Raw genomic sequence first — 15,066 nt, forward strand, 5'->3', positions numbered from 1 at the left:
TGTGAAAGTATTCAAACAAGTTGGTTTCAAGTTTGATTCATATTTGATGAAGTATAGCTCAATAATTGAAATCTGTCCTATAATTGAGAATCTAAGCTAGCCGTGATCCTAGCCATGTATGAGTGATCAAAACTTATTGGATTGACATAAAAATTGGTGTACATGGTCCGGACTTATGGTATAAGATTCTATACAAATTTTATAAGAATTGGATTAGAGATGCTTCAGTTTTGGAGTAGATCTTGTTAGCCATAGTGCAGCAGTTTTCAGCATGTAACAGTGGTGGAAGAATTGAAATCTGGTAGCAATCTAGAAGTCAAATAAAGCTAAAGTTTTTACAGCTGCTAGATAACTTAGTGAAGCACATCTCCACCAAATTTTGTGGTATTTAGATCTATACTTTAGGAGATATGTATTTTTTCTTTGAAGAGTATACAATCTGCCAGAAAAGTGATAATTATTAGATTTATTTGGAGTCACTTTGATGGAAAGGTCCTCAAGTTGGAATCATATTTATAAGTGATTGAGGCACCTAAGTTTGGTTTTGAGATGATCTAGAAGCATGATAAGCAAATAGTACAAGGCCATTTAATTGTGGAGTGTACTTTGCACATATTTGGTACTCAAGATAAAGATCAAGATCAAACTCAAGATGGAGATGAAGTTTAAGTTCTAGATATTATTGGAAATCATTTCATAGAAAGAAAAGGACTTAAACAAGTAGAAATAAAAGGACTTAAAGAAGAAATCAAGGTTACTCATCAAGTTAGGTCCATCACTTGAATCAATCAATCAAGTTATTTCAAATGAGTGTCAAGAATGATTCTTGGAGAGAGGTCACTTCTCCCTAAGTGTAGGGTCTTACTGCCTATGTGTAGGTAAACCAAGTGTGGTACTTGGAAGGCTAACATGGAAGTGGTGATCCAAGGGACATTTGAGATGCTTAGTTGAAGCAATCAAAATGGTTGATCAAGAAAAGTAAGCAACACCCAAAAGAGAGCTAGTCATGATATTTCAAGTGGTATTCCAAATAGTTCTCTCATGCAAGCATTGATCAAATGATGAAGCAAGCTAACCACAACAAGATAGTGTACTTAATCATATTAGTGGTTCTCAAATCATATGGGTGAAGAATGGATTTCATTATACATGATTGGTCTTCACCAAGCTTATAATTGGACTTCACATTGCTATTGGAGTAATGAATTGGAATCTATGTGACTATCCTCTACTCCAACATAACAAAGGTATCATTGTAATGTGCATTATCATTTCATCCCTTACTAGTATGCGGTTAGTGCATATAGTACATGCTTCATAGGATCATGCATAACAAATAAAATGTTTAAATTCATAGCCTTCCACTATTGCTTGAATGATTAGTTGATCTAGTGGTTAGTATATGAATTTATTCATGAGCTAGTGAACCCAAGTACTTGATTTAATTTGGATTGCCAACAAGTGACAAGTACAACCTCGATAAGATAACCTCCAAATGAGTGTGAAGAAGCTTAGAGAGGGTTCAAACTAGACTTGGAAGATTAGGCAAATCAATTTGGTTCAAGTCAACTTAGAAGCTCATGATAAATAACAAGAGTACAAGCACAACACAACAATGCAAATGGATATCTAGTTTGTTTCAAGTGGTATCTAGACTCAAGTATTTCATCAAGAATTCACAAGTGATGTCTAGATCAACTCACAAGTGATATCCTATAAGTGGTACCCATGAAGATAGCAAAGGTTCAAGAAATGGGTTTTATTGATAAATCCAACAAGTGGTTCCATACTAGAAAATTCTTTTAAGTGGTATCACATCTACACATGGTATCAATCATGCAAGACGATGGTTCCACAAGTGATCCTCAACTTTAAGTGGTCATCAAATGAAGAATGCATCCCTCACCTACAAGAGCTCAAGTTTATCAAATGGATGACCCATGCTATGACATAGGGGAAGGTTTCCCACAAATTGGTATCAAGGTCAAATATCCTATGTGTGGTATCTCAAGGGCTACAAGTGGTGTTATTCCAACAATCAAGTGATGTCCATCAAAAATGCAAGATTCAAGCCTCAACCATCTACCCCAAATGCAAACCTTTGCATCAATGAGAAGCACACCTTTTATGGAAATTGATGACAAAGGGGGAGAGATTGTACAAAGATATGAAAGCTTTAGGAGACATTGAAGAAAAGAAGTAGAGGTTGGATATGGACATGGACAAAGAGGGAGCAACATTGAAGAAAAGAGATGGATCAACAAAATTCTTGGACAAGAGAAGCACACAAGTAGGGGGAACATTCCTTGGTATTTTATCATAAGCCTTCTCCAAGTCAATAAAAACCATGTGTAGGTCCTTCTTCTTCTCCTATACCGCTCCATAACTTGTCTTATTAAGAAAATGGCTTCCATGGTTGACCTTCCGGGCATGAAACCAAATTGGTTCATAGAGATCCGCGTTATTGCTCTCAAGCGATGCTCGATAACTCTCTCCCATAGCTTCATAGTATGGCTCATCAACTTAATTCCTCGGTAATTTGTACAACTTTGAATATCCCCTTTATTCTTGTAGATCGGTACCAATATACTTCTCCTCCACTCATCAGGCATCTTGTTCGATCGAAAAATATGGTTGAACAGCTTGGTTAACCATACTACAGCTATGTCCCCGAGGCATCTCCACACCTCGATTGGGATACCATCCGGTCCCATCGCCTTACCTCCTTTCATCCTTTTCAACGCCTCTCTGACCTCAGATTCTTGGATTCTCCGCACAAAGCGCCTATTGGTGTCATCAAAAGAGTCATCCAACTGAAAGGTTGTGTCCATATTCTCACCATTGAACAATTTGTCAAAATACTCTTGCCATCGATGTCGGATCTCATCCTCCTTTACCAAGAGATGCTCCCTTTCATCCTTAATGCACTTAACTTGGTTGAAGTCCCGTGTCTTTCTCTCACGAACCCTAGCCATCCTATAAATGTCCTTCTCTCCTTCCTTCGTACTCAAATGTTGGTAAAGATCCTCGTACGCTCTACCCTTTGCCACACTTACAGCTCGCTTTGCAGTCTTCTTTGCCACCTTATGCTTCTCTATGTTGTCCACACTCCTGTCATGGTACAAGCGTCTATAGCATTCTTTCTTCTCCTTAATAACCCTTTGGACTTCCTCGTTCCACCACCAAGTATCTTTAGCCTCACGTCCTCTTCCTTTGGTTACTCCACACACCTCTGAGGCTACCTTCCGAATGTTGGTTGCCATCTTGTCCCACATATTGTTTATGTCGTCTTCTTCCTTCCAAGAGTCCCCTTTGATAACCCTTTCCCTAAATACCTCTGACGTCTCCCCTTTCAGTTTCCACCACTTTGTTCTTTCAATCTTAGCTTGTTTATCCCTACGGGCACGCATCTGAAAACGAAAATCTGCCACCAAAAGCTTATGTTGAGAAACAACACACTCCCCTGGTATCACCTTGCAATCCAAGCATGCTCGTTTGTCCTTTCTTCTTGCGAGGACAAAGTCAATCTGACTACAGTGTTGTCCGCTACTGAAGGTCACTAGATGAGATTCTCTCTTTCTAAAGAAAGTGTTGGCTATCATCAGGTCAAAAGCTACCGCGAAGTCTAGAGCTTCCTCCCCCTCCTGATTCCTACTACCATACCCAAAACCTCCATGAACTGCCTCGAAACCTGCGCTTGTAGTACCTACATGCCCATTAAGATCTCCTCCTATAAAAAGCTTCTCACTACTAGGTATAGCTCTAACCAGGCCATCTAAGTCTTCCCAGAACTGTCTCTTAGCACTCTCGTCGAGGCCTACTTGGGGGGCATACGCACTAATTACGTTCAAGACCATATCACCAACGACGAGCTTGACTAAGATAATCCTATCCCCTTGCCTTCTCACTCCCACCACACCATTCTTAAGGCTCTTATCAATCAAAACTCCTACTCTATTTTTATTCGCGACTGTCCCTGTATACCAAAGCTTGAAACCTGTATTGTCCACCTCCTTCGTCTCCTGACCCTTCCATTTAGTCTCTTGAACACATAATATATTTACACGCCTCCTAGTCGCGGTATCAACTAATTCTCTTAACTTACCTGTAAGTGACCCTACATTCCAACTACCTAAACGGATCCTAGTTGGTTCGACTAGCTTCCTTACCCTTCGCACCCGTCGACTCTGATGCGAAGACCCTTGCTCATTTTTCACTACACCCGGGCGCCGATGTAGCGCGCCACTAAGGAAGCGACGACCCGATCCTTGGTTACTTGACACCATGCCCAGATCACGACACGGCGCGTCACGGGGGTGACGACCCGGCCCTTGCCCATTTAACACCATACCCGGGTTCCGATATGGCGCGTCGCTAAGAGGGTTACGCCCCAACGATTTTCTTTCGGGTTTCATCTCCATTTAAGTGGCTAAGTTTTTACATTGGCTCGCCACGCCATTTAACACCATACCTGTAAGTTTTTACATGAAGCAAATACCTTCTAGATAATTTTTTTTGTCTCTATCACCAAATTGATTCACTGCTTCTCCTAACTCGTCTCCCTCCACCATATGAAGCTGTTGTTCATATCTTGCTTGTCCTGAGAAAGAAAAAGGACAAGGGGTTAGGAGAACCAAATATGGAGACGAAGCTTACATTGGTTAATATTTCCTTGGGTCACACAAAGAATGCTTACCTTTGCTAATGCTGCGTTGGCTTACACAGAGAAGCTTATCAATCCAGAGCACACCTTTCTAGAAAACCACACACTATCAACCTCTTTATGCAAAATGGAACCTACAGCAAGGGTGTTAGCAAGACTTTAAAAAGAGAGAATGCTTCACCTAGAGCATAGTAAATTGTTTTTTATGCTTGGAAATTCCAATTCCAGCACTGTATCCTGCATCTAGAACAAACAATAACAACAAAAAATGGGTGAAGCAAATTTAAGCAAAAACAATGGAAAATGTAGCAGAAAGGGCACAATATATACTAACCTCCAAATTGTACTGACCAGCAGGGGCAATGTAGCTTAAGCTTAAATGTATTAATTGATGGACCAGAAGGAGAGGACCAAAACATGTAAGGAAAAAACAAAGAGGGTAGATCAGTAGCAAACCGAAACAGAGGCACTCATTGCAGCCAACCAACTATGAATCTGTGCTGAGTAAATACATCATTGGCAATGGGGTGTGCTCAGTAATATAACAACCAACAAATTATGTGAATTAAAGACATCATTGACAATGGACTTATGGTCAGTAACAAATGCACAAAATGTAGCAACTAATAAAAACAAAACAACACATGGAAAAGAGAATTGCTAAACATAATGACATTGTCATCACAAAACTGATGCAAATAGCAAGAATCATGGAAGAACAAAATAGTTAATCATCATTGCACAATTCCATTGTCTCAGTTTAAAAAAGTTCATCATTACACAATCCCAAAACCTCAGTAGATAACATGAAGAATGAAACAACTAATCATCACTGTACAACGAAGGATATCAGCTCTGCACATGATCGGCACATTGAAAAACAAGAAAACGGCAGCAGCCGACGGCCTCCTAGGGGAGGGGGCCAAGATCCTCGCTGTGAGGAGAGAGAGCTGAGGGAAGGGGAGGAGGACAAGGGGAGAGAGTGCACCTCCACCATGCACAACAGGGTAGATGCGTCAGTGTGGGGCTCCTCCAGTGATGAAGGGCAGCGAGCCAGATCCACACACGTACCCGGCCCCGGCGATGGCAAGGAGAGCAGGCACAGGAGGAAAAGGTCTTTCCCAGCGCACACAAGCGTGGAGAGCTCACTCATGCCACAACAAAGAGGAAGGAAGCGAAGCCTCATAATCTGCTCATGCCATGGAACCTGCAGGCAACACCTCTAAGTGCCGACCATAAATTAAATTACCTATCAGGTGGGGAAAGAAAAATACAGACCTGAACATGTATATGCCAAGAGCAATGGCACCTGAGCCCGGCTGTAACTAACTTGGTCAAATACAGGTACCTGCAAATGGAGACTTATTATCAAACAACAGTAGTTAGGGGGTGTTTGGTTTGGGGGTGACAAAACTTTAGGGACTAAACTATTTTAGTCACCTTTAGCCACCCCTTGGGGACTAGAGGGGACTAAACTACTTTAGTCACCTTTTAGTCACCCCGTTTGGCATTCTAACCAAACAGGGCCTTAGTCTTGAAGCTCAGAAAAAGATTACCAGACATGAGAAGTTGGCACCACAAGGTGAAGGCACAAAATTGTGAATACAAATGTTCTCCTTAAATGAAGCTCTGGAACTTGATCAATAACAAGCTAGGACAGAGAGGAAATTAAAATTAGGGCTACACAAGCAGGTGTTAGGTAGCAAGCAGCTGCAACAGCCATAAATATAGGGCTGAAACACTTCAATGAGGTCTATCTAATCCCAGTTTTTTTCCACCATTAGCTCTATTTACAAAAACTAAAACGCATTACAAAAAACTGAAGCTGCAATGTCCAATCTTTTCGTAGGCAAAACATTTCTTCTAAGTAGTAATGGCACATGACATATACTAAATACAATCAGCCCTGGCATCACAAATTCATCAGGTCTTTTGTAGAATAGCTAAGGAAGGAGGTTTACCACAAACTGAGGTTACATTAAAAAAAGTGCAAAACACAACTACAACAGTCAGATAGACCAGGCACAATAAATAAATCCATATTAATTTGTGCTGGAACAGACAGAGGCAAACTTGGCGACTCAAAGTCAATAACAGCGAATCAGCTGGAAATGTAGACATGAAAAAGCCTATAGAATTACCATTTGAGTCTAATCATGTACTAAAATTATTGTAGCGATATCTGAAAGAGCACACGAAGGGCCCCTACCAAAATTGTTGTAGCGATATCCAGTGAGTGTCATGGAAAAGCAGCCAGCCGAGCAATCTAACTGGAAATTTAAGAATCACAATGCAACGATGACTAAGCAGTAATCTAGCTCTCCCCTAGGAACTGGTTTTTTCCATCCATTAAAAATTTATTAAAATGTCTTGACTTTGAAATTAACATGTAAGTTTTTTCGTCGAAAATAATACATCCCTATCAGTCAATTTGCAAAAGCGATCAATATGCACCTAAGCTACAGCCCACAATTGTGAACTTCCTATCTGTAGACACAATCAAGTAAAGAAAAAAAAGTAAACAGATAAATGAAATTGTGGATCAATGTATTGAACAGCACATATGAACACACCTTAATGCTCAAATCCAGACAAGAAGTCAGACAATGTGACTCTCACAATACCCCCAATCATTTCAATTAGATAGTGGCGAAGTAAGGAAAGTGTGCAATCCATAGCAGGTACCTATGTTTGCTAGACGCCAATTATCAAAGTGAAAAACATTTGGTAACCAAAGAAAGTGGTACAAAAGAAACTCACCAGGGTGCCTATGTTTATTGAGTACCAATTACCAAAGGACCAGTATTTATGGAAGCAAAAGGAGCCTGTACCATCTGCTCCGCTCATAACATGCACATTCCGCTCCGCTCATAACATACATAATCAAAATGAAGGCAAAGCAGCATTAGTTGTTCCATAAAAAAAATAAACAACCAACACATCTCCGTTGAATCACCGTGTAAAGACAAATGAAGATATGAAAATTAGATCAAATCAAAATAAAAGGTACTGAACATTTGGAATAGTAATCCAGGAGAAGGCACAGACATATATAGGCACACACATAGCTAGCCCACTATGCTCCAACGAAGATGATGACAGGAGATAGAATGGACAGAGATACAGATAAAGCTAACTTCCATAATTGAAATTCATACATGAAATCGAACTTTGAATGTACCAAATAAAAAAGCAAGCACTAAATCAGAGTAGCAAGGAAGTTATAGGGCACCTCGCACTACCAGCAGTGGTGTGGGCGATGAGCCCGAGGGCACGTCGCGGTAGCGGCCGTGCCGGGCCCTAGGGTACGGCGTACACAGGTTGCTGGAGGGAGAGGCGGAGGGCGTGGGGAGGAGGCCGAGGACGGTGCGAGGGAGAGGCACTGGCGCGAGGCGAAGGGCTCGCACAAGCGAATTCGTGCCATTAAAAAAAATGGCCTGAAAATTCAACGATCTTCAGTACTGTTCTTTTTTTTTTACCTCATTAAACTACAGGTGTGAAAAGTAAAAAATATCCTTAAGTCTAAATATGTCATTAATTTTTTTTGAGCATCTTAACGACTTCAAATAAAAAAACTCAAAACTATAGACGAGATCTATAATTTTTATATAAAAATTATCTTCATTTAATTCCACAAAAAATATGATTTGATATGATTAATATATCTTAGAAAAATCAAATTTTTTTTGCGAAATTAAATAAAGATAATTTTTATATGAAAATTATAAATCTTGACAAGATCTACAACTTTCTAGTTTTGAGTTTTTTCATCTGAAGTCGTTAAGATGCTCAAAAAAAATTAATGACATATTTAGACTTAAGGGTATTTTTGACTTTTCATGGCCGCAGTTTGACGGCGTTAGAGCCTAAACTGACGGCAGTGACATAGAGGGCAAAAAAAATTAGAACAGTGACGTTGAAGACCACTGAATTTTTCTAAAAGCACATATGACATTTTTAATGGCGCAGAGCGAATTCCCCCTTGCTGTTGTTATTGTTTTTATGGTGTATGCGAGGGTGCGGCCGAGATATTTTGTTTGGAACCAAACGAACGGGGACACGTGGGCTGTGTACAGTAACCAATACCGGAGTAATTCAAGATGGCTAAAAGAGGGTTCGGCTGGCATTAAATTTGCACGGTAGTATCTAGAAAACACTGTTTATATTGAAATTTGGTGAAAAAAAAATACTGTTCTGACTAAAAAAAGGCCAGCCAGTCAACCGAAGCTGACGCCCTAAATGCCTATTCGCTTGGCAGCCGTGATGGATTTGTGGTGAGAGAAAAATATTGTTTAGTAGCTGAAAAAGTATCGTTTATAAGCTAAGCGAATAAGATGAATAGTTATATATTTTTTTATGTCGTGGACGGCCTAACTTACAGACAAACTCGACCGGTTTGATAAGAGTAAAAATGTGAACAACACATAAAGCCAGAATAATATGATATGCCAAATAATTCTTTTGATCGTAGAAAATAAACAGCTGTAGTAAAGAACATCGCTTAGGATAATATATCTGGCTATAGTTTATTTGACAACAGGGTTCCAGCTTTTCAAATTGGAAGTTCATAATTTAAATTGAGTCTTAAAAATATATGTGTTGAGTGGGTGCCTGTGATTTGCAGCCTGTTCGCTTGGTCGTATTTGGCTTATAAGCCATAGCTTATCAGCCAACGAACAATATTTTTCTCTCACATCAAACCAGCCAACAGTACTTTCAGTCATGGTTTATAAGCCAAACCAGCCTAAACCAACAGGACATTAAGAGCCGCGTGGGGTACATAGGCAATGTCATACTGCATTAATTCTAACGACGTTGGATCTCTTGCCTCAGAGATTAACATATATGTATTTCTGGAAAAAGATAAAATATACATGTTGAACTAAATCCTTGCTTTACTTTTAAGATATATATTCAATTTTCAAAAAATAAAAAAACGTTAAGTAATAATCCTAACATATATAGGAGAAAGAAAGCAGTGCTAATGCAAAAGATTTGCACACGATAATAAGTCCTTGCTTTAAAATAATAATAGGAAAAACAATATAATGCATCGTACCATTAAGGCCCCGTTCGTTTCGTTGAAAAAACAAGCTGAAATACTATTCCGACTAATTTGTTGTGAGAAAAAAAACACTATTCCTGCTAAAAAAAAGCTGAAAAAATAAATTATAAGAGAAGCGAAGAGGGCCTGAGAATCATTCAGTCCGTCATTAGAATCCGACCACCAGCACCTGCATTCCAGCTGCTTGGATGCAGTAGCAGTAGTTTCCCTGCCGGCCTTCTCGTTCTCCTTTTTAGGAGAAGCTCCTGTTTCTCCTTGAGGGCGTCGAAAACCAGTTTGTAGAAGGATGGCCCTTTCTGCCTGCAAGTCTTCTTGGTGGCTCTTGCAGGCTGTTCCCCTTGCCAACGTCTATGATGACTCGCTGCCATGTCTTCTCCTTGTGCCTCCTCATTTGGAACCTTGCGGCCCTCAATGACTCTAAGGCAGTATAACAAATAGTCAGTGACGGGCCAGGATTCGAGCATAGGGTATGCCATAAAAAAAATTTCTTGTGCAATTTTGGAAAACCATTTTCAATTCGGTAAACAATATTCTATTTCGGTAAAACCACATGCAGAAATAACACAATAAGCCTAAAATTCAAAGATTAAGCTAAAAACTATGACAAATTACGATATAGAAGTTCAAATGAAATACAAAATAATTTTAAACGTAACCATCTTCTAATACTAATGTTGGGCGAACTACAAACCAATCTCTAATAACTGATGTGGCTAATCTCCATGATACACAACTAATGTTGGAGTGCATACTTTGTAAAGGGGACACAATACTCTACATAGCTATCGATTTTCATTCCATTTCATGGCGTATCTCAAAGGACACAACAAGATGGGATGAAAAAAAATGCAAAATAAAGGATGAAACATATATTATTTGTACCTATAATATTTAGAGGGGATACAAAATGAAAAGATAAAAACAAAGACACACATGAGGTCTCATGAGACATAACAAGATGGGATAAATATATAGAAAAACTAAAGAATGAAGTATATTATCTATAGTTAATTTTAAAGGGGACAAAAGAAATGGAAATTTAAAATAGCATTGTACATAGCAATAGTGATAATGAAATGATGCCGAAGTGATATCACTTTTATTTGGGGGTTTTGGGGGCGGTGGCCGCGACACGGCTTGTAGAGGCAGGCGACACGGCGGCAGGGGCGCCGCCCGCCGGGGCGGCGGGGGAAGGTGGTTGGGCAGGGCTGGCGGCGAGGGCATCGTGGCGGAGCTCAGCGGTGCCCTGCCCTAGGATTAAGGTGGGCAGGGTCAAGGGCGGGGGCGAGGATGAGGACAATGCCAGCGCGCCGCCCTGTGGTTAGTGAAGGGCGGGGTCAAGGGGCGCGGGAGGTGGGCGGTGTGGCCGGCGGTGAGGCAACATCTGGCTGGGGGTGGCAGGGGAGGAGGCATGGGTGGGGCAGGCAGGGCGACGCGACGTGCACGACAGGTCACGGCATATCGGCCTCCATGCTATATAGGCTATAGCGGGCTGAAACAACAAAACTCAACCTGAGTACAAATAATAGCAGGAGATTTGGTACCTTGCTCCGAGGGCATCTTGTGAAACGTCATGATCCACTTCTTCTCCATATGACTCCTTGATGCTGCTAAGACCATGACCAGCCTGCTGCGTGAGCCTACACCCGCTGATGCTAGAGCCATGCCGCGCACGCGCCTCGATATGATGTCGGCGGCCCTGAGCTGCAGCGCACGGATCTCGGTCCGCAACCCCATCTCCGTCTTGGCAGCCCGGTGGATCTAAGCCTTCGCCTCAAGGGCGCTGTACTCATGCACCTTGATCTCGCCCTTTAGCTTGTCCACGCGCTCGTTGCTCGCGTGGATAAGGGCCTCAGCCTCGTTGAGCCTACACTCGCGTGCGGCAAACACAAGCGCCGCGTCAGCAAAGTCGGATGTGCGGCGAGAGTGATTCAGGTGGGCGATAAGTTCCGCGGCCGTCGTCATAGCCTCAAACGCGGGGTTGAGCTGGGGGGCGACGAGAGCGTTGTCCGCCGAAGGAGCTTCGGTGCAGGCTCAGCAGCTACCTCGGTTGCGGGATCTGCAGCCAGGGGATCTGGAACCAGAGGCCATGCTTCGTTTAGGTGTAGCTTGAGGGGATCGACACGGCGTGATGGCAGCAAGGACCATGAACCTAGCGAACCTTTAGAGATGGAGGTGGCACCGGTGAGTACTAGCTATACTGTGGGCGTATGGAATCAGGAATGGGGGTATACGTAGCTTTTTATCGCTCACGTGACTGGTTCGATCGGAGGTCCGAATTAAATGGAAGGTTGGTGGCTACGGGCGGTTTAGTTGGTGATGCGGCCTGGAAATCAGATTTATTAATTTGGGCATTGGCAGCTGGAGAAGTGTGAGCCCATGAGAAATGGAAAGCGGCGAACGAGAGAGGTCTGATATTGTTGTTGTACTAGCTGTAGTGACGTTAGCGGCTTTCCACGTGCATGGTGTTGTAGGGCAAGCCTTCCTTTCGTGCATACGAATCGGGTAGGGGTGGAGCCCACGAGGGAGGGGTGTGCATTGTGCTCTTTTTCAACTGTTTTGCTTGCCTGCTACATGGACAGCCTAGACCCACGGTGCCGGTGAGCTGTCCAACGTGCAGTGCATTGCGCCTCTGCTGTAGCCGCTGGTGGTCATCCGCCAGCCAGCCACTAATCGGAAACCAGTGTTCTAGCATAGATTCATATACTAAAAAAAAGGCAACAAATTAATGCAGAAGATCAAAACATGTTAGCTAGTGTACAGGTGGTGCTTATGAGCTGTAAATAATCAGAATCCAGTGTGCTGGCATAGGTTCATAGATGAAAAAGGAAGCAAACACTACACCAAATCTGATAATCACAGTTGGGTTGGAAGCCCCCGTTACTACCAGAATCCATGCCGGCGGAGATTAATCGGCGGTGATAGGGTGGCCTATCACCGCTGGGTAGGCGACCCGGTAGTGATAATAGGCACAACACTATCAGGTCACAGAAGAAATCGATAGTGATATTCATGACTATCACTGCCGGATTGGATCATCAACCGTTAGTGATATGGTGAGTGTTATTGTCGGTTTAGGCCATGACGCGATAATGGCACTTATGACACCACTACCGGATCAGTGCACGCCCGACAGTGAATAGTCAAGTGCCACTGCATGCCCACGCGTGTGGTGGGGAAACCATAGCCCTTCTTGCTAGCCCTAGGTTTTGTGCTAGGGTAAAAGCCCTATGTTTTGTTTTAGTAATTAGACAACTAATGGACAAACCTTTTGCTAAGTGTTTGTTAAGCTAGGTTAGGTCAACACCAAAGATGGAGAGATGGATGAAGGGTGATCAATCCAATTGGAGCAGTCTCTCACCTGATAAAGAAGAAAGAAAAACAAAATGCAAGTTGTGAAGGCAAATGTATAAATAGGGATTTTATTTTGCCTGTCAAGACGCAATAGAGTGTGTGCTCGGGTTTAGGATAGATGGTTGTACTATTTAGAGGGGAGCTCTAATTAGCAATCTTTGGTCATCTAGTGCCACTAGGTGTTTGATCTATGCATTTGCATTTAGGCCTAAGTGACATGTCGGAGAGCAAGCCAAAAATGTTTGTGAAAACACTTTGAAAAAATGCTAACTCTCGTCTAACATGTTTAGCAAAATATTTGAGAGTTGGCACACTTACGAAAGAGTTGAGAGTGCTATCGGTGCTGCTGTTTAGCAGGCACCACGTGTCTGGTGGACCGTCGAACGTGGCACTGGATGCGCCGGCTGGAGCCTAGATTTAGCCAGTTTTTTAGCAAAGCATAGAGGTGTCCTGTGTGCACCGGATGTGTACGCACTGGATGTGAACAATGGTTCTAGCCGAGCGCGCATAGTTTAAAAGTCCTCACCGGACGTATTTAGTGAAGGCATCGGATGTCGCATTGGACTAGGGTTCCAATGGCTATGTTTTGGGATACCTCAAGCACTTACACACACTGGATGTATCACACACCGGACGTCTGACAAGCCAAATGACTAGTTTTATAGCTGTTGGAAACTAGCCATTGGGGGCATCTGGTGCGGACGTCCGGTGCTCACTAAAAGACCCTAGTTTGGTTTTGATAATTGAGTGACAACCTAGGTGGACTAACATATGTTCATGTTGTGAGAGACACAGGGATTAGTACACAGGTACACTAGTGTGAGCAACACTTAAAGCCATAGTGGAGAAGTGGCTTGTTCATGTTGATAGTGGTGAACTAGTTATGATAAAAGAGCTAATTGCATATGAGACATGACATGGTGTCATGTGGCTAGGTGGAGAAGATTAAGAGACATGGTGACGGATGATTTAGCTCCGACAATGCCTAGCAACGTGATCATGTAAGAGGAATCAGATGGTAACACACGAGATAGAAGGATTTATACTGGTTTAGGCCGTGGTGGCACATAAAACCCTAGTCTAGTTGGTGTTGCTGCTCTTCTTGTATTTGTATGCTCGGTTACAAGGGTTGTTGCTCCTAGCTACGCTGTAGATTGGAATGAGATGGATAGGATCCCGTTCGTGAGATCCCTACCCCTTTTTATATAGGCAGAGAGGGTAGGGTTACAATGAGGACGATCGGCTTAGCAGATTGGATTCCTAGTTTTTTCACAACAGATCAATCCTATCCTACCATTGACATGATGGCGCCGAATATCCTCGATCTGTCATGATCTCCAAGCTGGTAGATTTGTTCGTGGACTACATCCTTTGACGTCCTCCACTCAACGGGCCAGATATATGGTAGATCCCTGCAACCTTTGGGTGCTGTAGGTCCCGATGAGCATTCCTCGGGTGCTGAGGTGTTTTGAATACAATCAGCAGGTCCTGAGTATCAGGACGACTTTGAGTGTTGCGCTCATTGGCAGTGATGCCTTCTTGGGTTCCGAGAGTTGTGGGTGGAATTCTTCCCCCGGTTTGAACGCACGGATGACTGTTGCACGTCATTGAATCTATTGAAAATAAGGATCGTGGTGCCTGGGAACCTAAACTGCTCCACTTCTCATGCTTTTATTCATGAAACCGTCTGGATGATTGCGGCTAGCTTTAATGCCAACCACCATCTCTCCCACTACCATCTTTAGGGTGCTTATTTAAGCAGAGGGGAGGGAGGCCACTGAGTCTCACCCCTCCCCCAAATCCCTTAGCATTTGACCGAGTGAGGGAGTGGCGACCCCTTTCATGCGTCATGGTTCATGGCACATCTCAGTGACTCCACCGCTGCTAGGAGAAAGCTTTCAAGATTGGGTTCTGTAGCAGCCTACTGATGGCTGTTCGTCTTGGGTGTTAGAGGAAGTTCCATAAAGATGGGGAGGAACAATAC

The 15,066-nt window shown here is 42.6% G+C and overlaps 1 protein-coding gene across 5 annotated transcripts; it reads right to left on the reverse strand.

The window, feature by feature from the left end:
* Positions 1 to 3,106: 3,106 nt before the first annotated feature.
* On the reverse strand, positions 3,107 to 7,889 carry LOC136528638 (uncharacterized). Of its 5 annotated transcripts, XR_010777113.1 has the most exons (9): positions 7,424 to 7,889; positions 7,237 to 7,348; positions 6,220 to 6,314; positions 5,942 to 6,011; positions 5,652 to 5,870; positions 4,998 to 5,037; positions 4,845 to 4,906; positions 4,697 to 4,754; positions 3,107 to 4,600 (listed from the first exon to the last, which is right to left on the reverse strand). XR_010777113.1 is itself a non-coding variant. In XM_066521594.1 (7 exons), exons 1-6 carry the CDS (start codon positions 7,508 to 7,510, stop codon positions 4,845 to 4,847), a joined length of 573 nt encoding a protein of 190 aa, XP_066377691.1. In that variant the 5' UTR covers positions 7,511 to 7,889; the 3' UTR covers positions 4,697 to 4,750. The 5 variants fall into 5 exon arrangements, 1 of the variants encoding a protein (XP_066377691.1); XR_010777112.1 differs by lacking the exon at positions 7,237 to 7,348; XR_010777114.1 differs by lacking the exon at positions 7,237 to 7,348 and having other exon boundaries at positions 6,104 to 6,314.
* Between the last annotated feature and the right edge of the window lie 7,177 nt (positions 7,890 to 15,066).

This window comes from Miscanthus floridulus, chromosome 19 (assembly GCF_019320115.1).
Source record: "Miscanthus floridulus cultivar M001 chromosome 19, ASM1932011v1, whole genome shotgun sequence".
NCBI classification, from domain to species: Eukaryota; Viridiplantae; Streptophyta; class Magnoliopsida; order Poales; family Poaceae; genus Miscanthus; species Miscanthus floridulus.

What these genes read in the sequence shown, in the direction of transcription:
- LOC136528638 (XM_066521594.1), bottom strand. Translation starts at nt 7,510, where the DNA reads ATGAGCGGAGCAGATGGTACAGGCTCCTTTTGCTTCCATAAATACTGG. An exon ending in GTGCCAACTTCTCATGTCTG is followed by an intron (nt 6,012 to 6,219) that starts GTAATCTTTTTC and finishes CTCCATTTGCAG; the next exon opens with GTACCTGTATTTGACCAAGT. An exon ending in CTTGGCATATACATGTTCAG is followed by an intron (nt 5,871 to 5,941) that starts GTCTGTATTTTT and finishes TGTTGCCTGCAG; the next exon opens with GTTCCATGGCATGAGCAGAT.